Here is a 12,906-nt window from a genome sequence, read left to right as displayed (position 1 = left end):
AAGACGGAGGGGAAAGACGGAGGGGAAAGACGGAGGGGAAAGACGGAGGGGAAAGACGGAGGGGAAAGACGGAGGGGAAAGACGGAGGGGAAAGACGGAGGGGAAAGACGGAGGGGAAAGACGGAGGGGAAAGACGGAGGGGAAAGACGGAGGGGAAAGACGGAGGGGAAAGACGGAGGGGAAAGACGGAGGGGAAAGACGGAGGGGAAAGACGGAGGGGAAAGACGGAGGGGAAAGACGGAGGGGAAAGACGGAGGGGAAAGACGGAGGGGAAAGACGGAGGGGAAAGACGGAGGGGAAAGACGGAGGGGAAAGACGGAGGGGAAAGACGGAGGGGAAAGACGGAGGGGAAAGACGGAGGGGAAAGACGGAGGGGAAAGACGGAGGGGAAAGACGGAGGGGAAAGACGGAGGGGAAAGACGGAGGGGAAAGACGGAGGGGAAAGACGGAGGGGAAAGACGGAGGGGAAAGACGGAGGGGAAAGACGGAGGGGAAAGACGGAGGGGAAAGACGGAGGGGAAAGACGGAGGGGAAAGACGGAGGGGAAAGACGGAGGGGAAAGACGGAGGGGAAAGACGGAGGGGAAAGACGGAGGGGAAAGACGGAGGGGAAAGACGGAGGGGAAAGACGGAGGGGAAAGACGGAGGGGAAAGACGGAGGGGAAAGACGGAGGGGAAAGACGGAGGGGAAAGACAGAGGGGAAAGACGGAGGGGAAAGAACAATTTCTGCATTCAGAGATGGCTGAAACACGTGCCAAGGACATTTCCTTTCCCAAAGAGAGAAGACGTGGTGAGAGCTGTGGTGCGAGACCCAGTGCTGCCTTCCAGAGGTGTCCCTTTGCTAGTGACTGGGAATGGCTCCGAGATCCTTGGATGAAAGTTACTGCTAAAGGACCATAAGTGTCATATCAACATCACCATTAATACTGCATTGTAAAAACCAAAAAGCTACAAATAAAAAAAAAAAAGTATCTGTTCTTTGGTGCTTTGACCCCTCAAGGCATTTCAGCAGGCCCAAAAGGTCTGGGCTGGAGCCGGGCAGGGGGCTCTGCCTGCGGGGACGATGCCCCCAGCTCCAGCCTCTCTCCCCACGTGCACATTTCACTGAGGGCTGCGAGCCAGTGTCTGCAGAGTCCCTGGGTGAAGAAAACCACGCCAAGCCCATCGTGCCGAGTGGGGACAGCCATGAAGCCAGTGAGCAAAAGGCTGAGACCAAAGCATGTTTTGTCCAACTGGAAGTAAATCTCACGTTATGTGACATGTATGAATTTTGCATTTTCTCATTAAAGTCCTAATTGCCTGGATCTTATAAATGCTTTGCAACTGCTTTATTTTAAATGAGTGGGAATTAGGATGTGCTCCGTAAATTAACATAGCACATGTCGTTCCCTGAGCCTGCTGCCCTGCTATCACACACTTGCAAGAGATGTCTTATACTCTCGCTTTAAAATGCCTGCTTAATGAAAATGTTAAATTCAGTTAGACTTGTTCACATGATGAGAAAGGGTCTTTAAACCTACTTATTTTCCCTAGTATGATTTTTTTTCAACTATTGTACTATAACAGGATTATAAAAGTTTTAATTGACTAACGTTAAATCTTCCCTGCAAAATTGTACCTTTAATGCCCCCTAGGACTATTAGGTTTTTATTCATTATTTCTCATTATTGAAAAATGAGTTTGAGAGAGACCCTAGGGTCTTCCCCAAATAAGGATAAGATCCTATTAGTCCTACAAATCATACTCAAGTAAGTAATTCTTACCCAGGAGAAAAACCCCAAAGGGAATAGCCAAAGGAAGAGAAAGGGGACTAGAAATCGTTAACACTGCTCACTGATGTTTTCCTTCGCATCCAGAGACCAGCTGGCAGCTCCGAGACACTTGGCTTTCCCACACCATCATCATCCCGATCTGTAAACTGCTTGATTTGCATCAGGTTTCTGGATTTCAAAATGCTGAGACACGTTTAGACTGTTTGACTATAAACAAATTAGCAGTAAATCTGCCACACCTAAACAAAGTAGCAAGAGAGGGAAAGAGAGTGCGCTCACGTCTTCACAATATTCTGGTTGCTTTGTAAAAACCATCCACCCTGTTTAACAATCCCTGCTGATGCGTGTGAAGAACCTGTGATGCCGTCGCGCCTCCCACCCATCTCCCCACCAGCCTCTGCAGCAGGAGCGGCAGCTGGTCTAGCGCTGCTCTATTTTGGTACTGAGCAAGTTAAAATTGAGAAAGATAAAAAGCATCATTTTTCTCACACCCTAATAAAGTTTCAAATCCTTTAAGGTTCCTTTTCCTTAAATTTAAAATAAAAAGAAATACGCTCAATTAGGCAAACAATGCCTTTCCCCTGTAAATCACAGGGGAAGTGTTGGACTCGGTGGTGTGTCACGTTGTGAGCGTGCGAGGGTCACGCTGGAGGGGCACTCATATCCGGACCCGTGGAGGGGAGAATGAAGTAGGAGCGATAAATTATTGCCTTTTGTTTTTCAGAATTCCAGGTGCTCGCAATAAGTACCCACTGCTTCTTATCTCAGCTGTCACGCGAGCAACAAACATCTCTCCAACTACTGAATTTAATTACCCTAAAACCAGAGCGGTCCCGATTCAGGCCAAAAGCTGAACAACCCTGGGTGATCTTGGGCAATCTGAGAAATGCTGACAACGCTGCAGTTACCTGTGCACTCGCCCCCGCCCCGGTGGAATGACACAGCCCAGTGGAAGACACTCGGCGCAGGATTCACCTGCATCCCTCTGGTAGCTCAAGTCTATTTTCCTTTAGTGAAGCAGTTGTGGACTGGGGGCTGGGTTCTCAGACCACTCATAAGGCCGATTTCTCGAACAGCATTTAAAACCCACCCTGTAAAATGTCCCCCAGAAGACTGGCACGTTTTTGGTGAAGTTACAGTATCAGCTATCTCGCACATGGACCAACAATGATGACACTTCGCCTGCTTCTGACGTGTCCCGCACAACTGATGGGCTCCCCAGTGTGCAATCAAAGCCATCTACGCAGTCACGAGATTTTTCCGCTGGTTCCTGTTACAGCTCTGTGTTAACATTTATCTTTCTCCCATTCAGTGGGTGTCCTCACATACTGCAAAGGAGAAAATTAATTCTGAAAGAACAGACTTCTTTTTAATATTTACTCTCTCACTCCCTCTTAATTTATTTCCAGCTTTAAGTACATTCTCCTGGAGTTATGATTTATTACCCTGACCCATTTCCTGATTTAAGGGAAAACACTTCCTCTCTTAATGACATCTTGTTAAAGTTTTCAAACATAACATCTCCTCAGCCTTCAAAGCTCCTTCCATCCGTCCATAAGTATTAGCTTATTTGAGCCTTCTTGAGCAGAAACTATCCCTGTTTGATATAATGAAGATTTTTGTCACCGAAGTGGTGTATCCTCAGTCACGACGTAAAACAAAGAGTGGGGAACACAGCTTCTGCACTCTGCCTTTTCTCCAAGGTGATGCTCACTCACTGCACCGCCTGTTAGTTAGCAAAGCTCAAGCAGTTACTCAAGTCCCTTCTCACTGGTCTTACCCAAGACACCATCTGTCCTTCAACATAATTCTGATTTACTCTCCTTTCGCTCCCGCCTGTACAGTCAGTGATGCCAACACAGAGAGATCAACAGCATTCAGTATCACACCGGGTTCTCCGCAAACGTTAGTCTCACAGAAGCCTCGTATTCCAAACACGTATCTCTTGATATACAATCAGTCAAGGTTATCACCCTCGATGCTGGGCATTCCCACCAGTATGCGCACCCTTTTGTAAGGGCTTGCAAACTTGTTTTCTTACGGAAGGAGCACGCCCTTCTCCCCTTCAATCAGGACTACCCTTCTCCTCTGCAGTTCATAATCAAAAGAGAGGAAGAGAGCAAAACCTCCCCCGTTATTTCAACTCTCACGAGCGGTTGAACTGGTAGCCCAGAGCAGCTATATAGTCTTCCACGTTAATAACATCAGCCCCTTTGAATGCACTGAACGAGAAACGTGCAGTTTTCATTAGACTGGCCTTAATGCAGAAAACGTGCACATTCGGCAAGGTCGAATGGAAACCTGCCATCTCTGGTGTGTCCATCCGTACAAATTAGTAAATCTGCCTCCCGCGAAAGCAAACCGGGGACTGAAAAGATAAATATCCACTTAGTAAAATAAAACAAAACCAGCTCCAGAAAGATGCAAGACCCTGAAGGAGGATTGAAATAGCCCCTTGAAAACAGTGAAGTAATGGGCTTACAGTTTTATTATTCGTATAAAGTTTAGTGACTTCAAAATGAACGCGAAGCCAAACAAGACTTGTTATCCCACTAAAATCTGTGCTGTAACCAAAGCCAGTACCCAGATGTTCTGTGGTAAAATCCGCCGCTTTGCTGCGTAAAAGCGCCACATACCCTGATGTACAGTCCTGGTTTGCCTTTATCCAAACCTACTTAGATTCTGGATTATTTTTCTAGCAATCTTTTAAACTGCCATGGGAAGCATAAAAGGTGGTCTCCTACAAAACTGTTTGGTACCAGCTTGAAATGTAACCATTTGAAGAAATAAATCAGGATTTCTATATAATAAACTGTTCATTACCGGCCTTTCAGACCATAAAGCACAGAAGAAAAAGCAGAGTCTGAGTTTAATAAACATCTCATCTTTTTATATATATTAAGGCCAAAGACCCTAGTACACTTCAGAGAAGAATGCCTAACGAACAGGCTTCATCCAGCCCTACCAAAGCTGCAGGACGGGGAGCATAAGACAACTACGTGGCTGGAGGCTTGAAACCACCTTGCACAGCCAAGGTGAGCCCCTGCTCCCCCGGCCCCATTAACCCACCCACCGCCAGCTTCAGCTCTCAGGGCATCTCCCCAGAGCGGGGTCTATGCCTTCATTTTCAGGGACTTCTAAGGAGGACAAAGCGCATTTGAAGATGCCATTTCTGCCCCTACGTGCAGTTTCGGTTGCAAGCCAGGATGCTTCGGGGCAGCCCGGGCTGGGCTCTCGTGGAGCCAGCTGAGAGCAGCGTGGTACCAAAGGAGGGCCAGGGCTCCAAGGAGCAGGTCGTGGGGCAAGCGGAGCGGCGGCACCGACCCTGCCCGCACTGCCGCATCCCCAGCCCAGCTTGCGGGAGGAGGGGAGGCACGCTGGAACAACCGCGGCAGATGGACCAGAGCTGCGTGCCGGGAGCTTTAAACGTCAGATGAACGCCGAGTATGTGGTGAAGGCATTCGAGCCGAACAGGGAAGGCAACACAGGCGTTACGTGATTTTGAACAGCTTGCTTGACAGTTTGCACCATATTGTATTTATAAACATTGGGGAAACCTAAATGCTTTTCCTTGGTGTTTCCGAAATAGTCATCCACAACAAAACAGGCACGCAGGGCGATCCTGTGCAGCTCTGCCTCACCTCTGTGACAATCTTCTTAAAACTAAAAAGGGCCTGTATAATCTCTGTGGGACCAGCACCCCACGCGGTGTTCAAATTCCCTCTCAAACTGCGCATCTGATCTCCAAAGCCCAAACTTCCCCGGGGGGCTGGGGTATGAGGTAACACACTGGCTGATGACGCCAGCAGCACATCACATGCATGCCAGGTGTGGCTCATGCCAGGGAGCAGCCAGCATCTCTCACAGGCACTGCAGAGCACAGCATGTCTGTGCACTGTGTCACCTCACTGGCAGGGCTGCGATGACACTCTGTAGCACCCACCCTCCACAGCAGAAAAATCAATGGGTTTTCTGTCTGGGGCCACGCAGAAACAAGGCCAGCGTGATGCACCCGCAATTCTCATCGCAGAAACGTAACAAGGCTAAAGGAATTTTTCAGACATATGATAAAGCTCTTTCAAATTAGGGGGGGCTCATTATCTGCTGACACAGAAAGTCAGTCCCCAAGGAACAGGTAATCACTCTCCTTGCAACAGGACAAAACACAGCCACAGGACCCCAAATACATGCCTACAGTACCCACACGTGGTGCACTGCTGCACGTTCCTGCTTCATGACATTTCTAATGGTCAAACTAGAACATAAAATCTCTCGGTGTTTTAAAATGTCCTCTCCTCCTTCAAATATTAACAAGTTTTACATTCTAAACGTTACTCTAAGTATTCCCAGAGATTTTTAGTGGTACCAGAAAGCTGACCTCGGCAGCTCTCCTCTCGCAGGTATGCATTTTGCTATGAGGTTGGAGAGCGAGGCTGGGAGGATGAGGCATTCCTGACAAGAAGCAATCTGAAATGCCATTCCTAAAATAGCTAAGAATCAGCGATTTTCAAAGTAGGCTGAACAGAATCACGAAGTTTTCCCCCCTGCTCCCTTACAGCACGGCCAAGGGTGCTGACGACGTCCAACACCCAAGCGCTATTTTTACGGAAACCAGGTTACGGCCAAGCCAGCAGTGCCTTGCCGGGGTCACTGGCGTATAAATCACTCACTGCCAACCGCCCAGGGAGGAATTCACCCTCAAATCGCTCTCGCCTCTTCCAGTTCTACACAGACACAACTCTACCAGCTTGACCAAGTATAAAATCGGAGCACCTAGGCTGGGAACCAGCTGTAAGACAGTGCTAGACGAGGCTGCCAACGCAGCCTGACTGTAGGATGCTCCAGCAGAGCACTGGTGCCACACTTGTGTCACAGGCATCTGCTCGCAAACAGCCAGCCAGGCCAGGGAGAGCGGTGGATTTACGCTGGGGACCTCGCCTCCTCTCTGAGCTCACCTCCTGCAGCTCAGGCAAGCCACCAGAACAGTAATACTGTTTAAGTGTTTTAATTAAAGATTGTAACTAGATGCTAACCAGATCCGTTGGTGGGGAGGGCAAGTCCAAGGGACGCTACAAGCTTTGCCAGCCGCTCGCTGAAACCACCCTTGCAGAGGCTGCCTTGCCCACAGAAACGTCCACCGGGATGATTTCCAGAGCAGCCCTGGGCAGCGCGGCACAGACAGGATCACGCTCATCCCTGGCACCAAGCTCACCGGTCCCGGGAATCGGGGCGTGTTACCACCCAAGCTTTAAATACAGCCAGAACAAAAACGTTCAGAGAGTCACCACTTTTCAAAAACCTGCACTAGCCTTTAACTGTGAAGGTTTAAATCCATGAAAGTTCTATCTGCAAGTGATTAAACAATGCGTCGGAGCCATTGTCTCTGCGCTGTCGAAATAAAAACATGACCCGAGCTGCGCCTAGCAAATCTCAGCACTTACAGCCCAGCGCTGAGTTTTCCATCTACTTCTCTTTGGTAGCCGCTTTGGTGGGTTTTTCTCTTTTCCGACCGCAAACAAGGTAGGATGCTGGCGGGGCCGGAGCCGTTGCCTGCCTGGCACCCAGCCGCCGGAGAACAAGCCAGGGCTCCCGGCGGCAGCCCAAGCTGCGGGGCACCGGCCGCCGCGGGCTGAGAGCAGGGACCGGGGGGGGGGGAGAAGCCCCAAAGCTGCCAGGGGCGAGAGGGGACCGGGAGGGGGCGAGGTCCGGCCGGCTGCATCCCGCGGCAGCGGCGGAGCGCGATGCCGGCCGGCGACTCGGCGCTGCAGCCGCGCCTGGAGGGACCGCGCCGGGCTGGCCGCTCGCTGCACCCGGGGGTCCCGCAGCCGGGGTGGGGGTCCAGCCAGCCCGACGGCAAGCAGCAGCGGGGGGCTGCGCGGCGGCCCCGCTCCCCGGCCCGGTGGCTTACCTTGCGGCGTCCAGTCCCGTCTCGTCCCGTCCCGTCCCGTCCCTCCCGCGGAGGCGGGGGGGGGGGAGGGAAGCTTTTTTTTTTTGTTTAGGGGGGTGGGTGTTTACCTAACACCCGGCTCCGGCGGGGACAGGCTGCAGCAGGGACTGTGTCACGCACGTCCCTTCGCGCTTTATAACCCCTTCCCTTCCCCACCCCTCCCCGCGGACAAAAAAAAAAAAAAAAAAAAAAGGAAAAACAATAAAACGCGGGGAGAAGCAGCCGGGAGCCCCCCCCAGGCCCCCTGCGCCGCCCGGGGCGAGGGCACGGCCCCGGCCTCGCCTCCCGGCAGGAGCGGCGCGGCGCTGAGCGCCGGCAAAAGTTTGCCGGAGGGGCGCGGAGCGGCGCGGAGCGGCGGCGCGTCTCGCTGCTGCCGCCGGGGCGGGCGGGCAGGGGGTGCCCCGCGGGTGCGGCCGCCCCGCCCCGCCACCGCGCCGCTCCGCGCAGGGGCGGGCCCGCGGGGAGCCCCGCGCTGCCCCCGGCCCCGGGGGTCCCCGCCCCGCGCTGCCCCCGGCCCCGGCCCGGCCCCGGCCCCGGCCCGGCCGCCCGGCTTTGTGCCGCGCCCGCCGCCGCCGCCGCGCCGCGCTGCGAGCAGCCGCTCACCATCCATCTTGGGAGCGTTACCCTGCCCCGCGGCCGGGACGGGGCGGCTGGGGGGGCAGCGGGCGGAGTTGGGGGCAGCGCGCCCGCTCCTCCTTTGCCCGCAGCCGCTGCTTGGAGGGGATGGGGCGGCGGGAATGCTGCCTAACATCCCTGCGGCGGCGGGAGAGCGGTCAAGGATGCGGGAGAAATGGGATTTATTAAGCCCTCCTGCAAGTTAGCAAATGCGTCTCGCAGCCGCGTACGCGACCCCTTGCCAACCTCCCTCGCTCGGTTTTGATCAGAGGCAGCTTTCGTCGGCGTTTTCCTATTACCTGCAAGCTGCAACGAAAAGGCAGAAAGGACCCTTTGCCATTGAAAAACCATACCCTCTCCCCTTTTCTTTCTCTTTTGGCACATCAGTCATAAAACCGTCAAGTGCTACTTAAGCATTAAACAAGTTACTACCAACGGCAGCTGATGGGCAATTTCCCTGAAGGTAATCCTTCCTTCCCCACTGCTTCAACAGACTGGGAGGGCAAAAATAAAATAAAACCTCCTTCCTTGACAAGCCTGCCGCACCGATCTGACAGCGAAGCCTCAGCGGAGGGATGCAAATCGTCATATTCTGTAGGGTGAAGACACAGCCCCCAAAAGAGCTCATGTCTTCAGGGACACGTAGCTGTCCAGACCTCTGCTAATTGCCATTAGTTACTGCCACTTACCTCCCGCTCCCTTAACTCACAGAGCAGCTGGGTCGCTCGCCGCAAGCCAGCGAGCACTTCACCCAAGGGTCTGCTCAAAAATTAAATTTAAGTTCACTGAAAACCCCACACCATTAAGAAAAGAAGTCCCATGGGAATCCCCACCCGGTTATCCTTCTGTTTTCATATCGCTGTTTTTACATATTCACAACTCTATTTATCGTTTTCAAATAGGCTCAAGGGCAGGAGTTTGGGGAAGGGAGGAAAGACACAGAAGTTTAGAATTAATTTATGCATGTTTAAGGAGAACCTAAAAATACCTGGTATGCGCACACAGCATCCCGACTTCTTCCTTTCTAGAAGATCGTTCGCCTCCAACTGCAACACCTCAATAAAAAATAAAAAAATCTCAGCAAACTACACGTGCTCCTCTTCTGCTGCAGAAGACACAATCATCCGAAACAGGGAGAATCTGCCTAATTAAGAAAGCCAAAATTAGCAAAGAAAACCCAGTGCATCCTGACTAGTTTTTCCCCAAGCCTTTGGAGTGTGCAGAGCCAGCAGGGAGGGATGGGCTCAGGTGAAGGCAGGCAGCTACCTTCGGGTATGACTCGTGGCACAACAGTATTCTGTAGAGCCTGCAAAAATGGCTGGCTCCCGTTTGAGGTCATTAGAGGTAAAATATTGCTACCCAGCCAAAGAGCTCTTGAGACTGTGCGCTTCACACACAGGCAAACCGATTATTTTTAACCCGAGGACAGTTTTAGTGCTATTGTTCTTAGAGGGTATTACTGTTTGTGATTTCAGGGGAAGCAAGATGACATCCCGGGGATATTATTTACTGAGGTATGTGAACACCGACTCCTCCGCACACAGATAACTCTTCTTTCGGATGCTTGCAGCTCCACCTCTATCACAACTGTAAATCTCTATCGTGATTTAAAGCGTAGCACAGATTGACTCCCAGCCAAAGGAACAGTTAAAAACACTTTCAGAACAAGATTCACTGTTCTCAAAATTTATAAGGTACAAAAATATTAAACACAGGTATGGAAGGTGGATTTCAAGTGCTGAAAATTACGTGAATGCCTGGAAGGTACTAGGGCAGCCAGTTAAATGGAAACCAAACAACGAAAGCCCAAAATACAGAAAATTCTTGTGGGTAGGTGATCCCTTTTAAATGCATTTAACTGTCCCAGGTACTACCCCAGCACCTAGGAAACTGGCATTGCAATGCTACCCCCTGCACCCAGAGATGACTTGTGTTCGTACAGTCTTTGCAGGAACAGGTCCCAGGCGTGGCAGCGTGCAACACCCAGGGCGACAAGTCTGACTCTAAAACGCTGTTCCTTATGCCAATGTGGCAAAACTGAGAAACCAAAGGGGAGAAGACCAGCAAACCTCTAAATGACTTGGTTCTAGGCACTCATCTTCTCCTTCCACCCTCTCAAAGGCTTCCAGGGAATGGAGTTTTACCAGCAAAAATGGGTGCAATTTCAAAAGCTACACGCTAAATACTGGTGAGAACCAAACTATTCATTCCCATGCAGTCCCAATCTTTGTCTGTGGATGATTTTACTTGGGGGCTGAAACCCTTTTGACATAAGTGAGCAAATACATATCCAAAATTTGGAACATATGTAATTGATTCACAAATGTGAGTGTAAACTGTCTGGGTAACAATTGCACTGTTCACGGTTTCACCACACTGGCAGACCCTATTTAGAGCAGAGGGATAGGTGCTACCAGAAAACAAGATGCGTGTTATATATTATGGAGAAAAAGAGGAGGAAATGTTTAATAAGCTAAACAGTGAATAAATCTGAATAATAAATCCTTCTGAAACAAAAATGGAAATGGGCAATTGGATATTCTAGGAGGAGAGAAAGAGGGATAATTCATCATATAAATAATTCATTGCAAATTTGAGCACCCAATGCTGCTGTGCATTTGGTGTGGAGGACAGATGACACTCTGTGTGCTTGCATGTGTGTGTTTAATTGCATGTATATATAATTTTTTTCACCCAATTATCTGGTTCTTGTATGTGATGCAGATCTGAGGATTTGTTATCAGTAAACCATCAATTAATATTTGCTGCTAGGTAAATGGTATCGTTATTTATTAATCTCAGAAACAGAGATGCTAAACTGGACTTAATCAATTATGCCTTGTAGACCATGATAGGTTTTAGTTATGCAGCACCACACAGTGCTCACTCTCTCAGAAGAGGAACTGGCTGGGCAGCAGGGGCCTCGAGAGGCATCCAGGAAGCATCTGGCTCAGTAGCTGCTGCTGAGGAACACATGCATGCCCAGGTGGAGTCCAAGCAGCGACAGCATGCAGGTAAGCGATAAACCCAAAATTATTTCCTGCAAGCACAGAGATGATGCTCCTGCTTTCAGTAGAAACGCTGATGTTGCTTATTGGGTTTTGCTTGCCTGAGGCTGAGCCACAGGTTTCATCTGAGTACGTTTTTCTTCTGCCTGTTAGGCTGCAAGCGGGTGCTGCTTGAAGCAGTGACCTGCATGAGAGATGACAGCCTTTCAGGGCTAGGCAAAGCACAAGCCTACAAGAACATCTTCCCCGCGCGCACTGCAGCTTCACCAAGCACAGCCCAGGCAGGCAGGCAAGGGGCACTGCGCCCAACGCACTTCCACTGAAAACCCGGAGCTACTGCAACCCGCAGCGGGATGGTTTGAGCATCCTGCAAGCATTCTGCTGGCTCCCTTCTAGCCTCAGTTACAGCTTCTTGTTCCAATAAGGGACATTTTCTTTACCCTATCTTGAGAAAAATCAAAAGCAGGTGCCGCAGTTGGTGTGCAGCTTGTGATTTAACCCAATATTCCTCCTGCATTACTTAAAAGTGCTGGTGGGAGAAGGATAAAACAAGACACCACAACAGCAGGGAGTGGTTAATACCATTTCACTACGCCCTGTTACGTGCCCTCTAGGCCTTACCCAGCTGTGGTGTAAACTGAGGATTGCCACTGACCCCAAGAAATTACACATTTGGGCTGCCTTTAACTCATTACTTGCCTATTTTATCCAATTACGTTTTATTTATTAAGCTAATCTTTAAACTCTCTTGGTGTTGACTGTTTTACACCTCCAGTGTATTCTTTTTAATCCTACTGTTTTATGAACTAATTAACAAGACTTTTTGCTCCAACAGCCCAAAAATAAAAACACAAATCTAAAATATATACACTACTGTAGCACTTGTTTTATTTCACCAAATTTGATATAATATTATAAAACCAGATTAGAGATGAACAAATTCACTGTAAAATCTCAAATCTGGGTGTGAAAAATAATGACAAGCAAAGCTCTCATGCTCCAAGCGTTATTTCTTAATCATAACTTTATTCTACTGAGAAATGAAAAAGGATACTACTTTGCATAATTTAAATAATCTAATCTACTTTCTAGATAAAACTGTTAACAAACCATTGATTGAATCTCAAGTGTGCCATAGACCCCTTAAACTCTGATGCAAAATATCTGTTCCTCTAATTAAAGCAAATGAACTTAATAAAGGAGAATGGTATGATAATTAGACGTATTATGAAGTTCGATCTAGAACACACCCCCTTTCATTCTTATGTGACTAGGTGTTCCTATAGACACAGCCCAGATCTAGGTTCTCATTATATTGCTGTCTTCAAAGAAGAATTTTTTGACATGTCGCCGCAAAGTATTTATTCAAGTCACTATTTTTGACCACAGTATTACATGCTCAGACAACGGAGCGACAAATTCTTCCCTTGGCAATAAGAATCAGCCGTTCAAAAACGGTACCTAAAACTAAACAATAACTTTTTTTTTTTTTTTGGCATTTAATGCTTCACGTGCCCTGAAGTTCAGCTATACATACAGCTTCTGCACACGTCTGGACAAAGAG

At 49.4% G+C, this 12,906-nt stretch overlaps 1 protein-coding gene across 6 annotated transcripts in view; it reads right to left on the bottom strand.

The window, feature by feature from the left end:
• Positions 1-12,906, bottom strand: part of NDNF (neuron derived neurotrophic factor) — a 42,902-nt gene that overhangs the window by 16,854 nt on the left and 13,142 nt on the right. For 4 of the 6 annotated variants that reach the window (XM_055796542.1, XM_055796544.1, XM_027794955.2 and 1 more), the window contains one exon: positions 9,323-9,389. In XM_055796542.1, coding sequence (XP_055652517.1) covers positions 9,323-9,342 — 20 coding nt within the window. In that variant the 5' untranslated portion in view covers positions 9,343-9,389. Of the gene's footprint in view, positions 1-7,680; positions 7,875-9,322; positions 9,695-12,906 lie in introns of those variants that run through there. The other 2 variants (XM_005243136.3, XM_055796546.1) reach the window with 2 other exon arrangements.

This window comes from Falco peregrinus, chromosome 2 (assembly GCF_023634155.1).
Source record: "Falco peregrinus isolate bFalPer1 chromosome 2, bFalPer1.pri, whole genome shotgun sequence".
NCBI classification, from domain to species: domain Eukaryota; kingdom Metazoa; phylum Chordata; class Aves; order Falconiformes; family Falconidae; genus Falco; species Falco peregrinus.
This window is presented reverse-complemented; position numbering and strand designations above follow the sequence as displayed.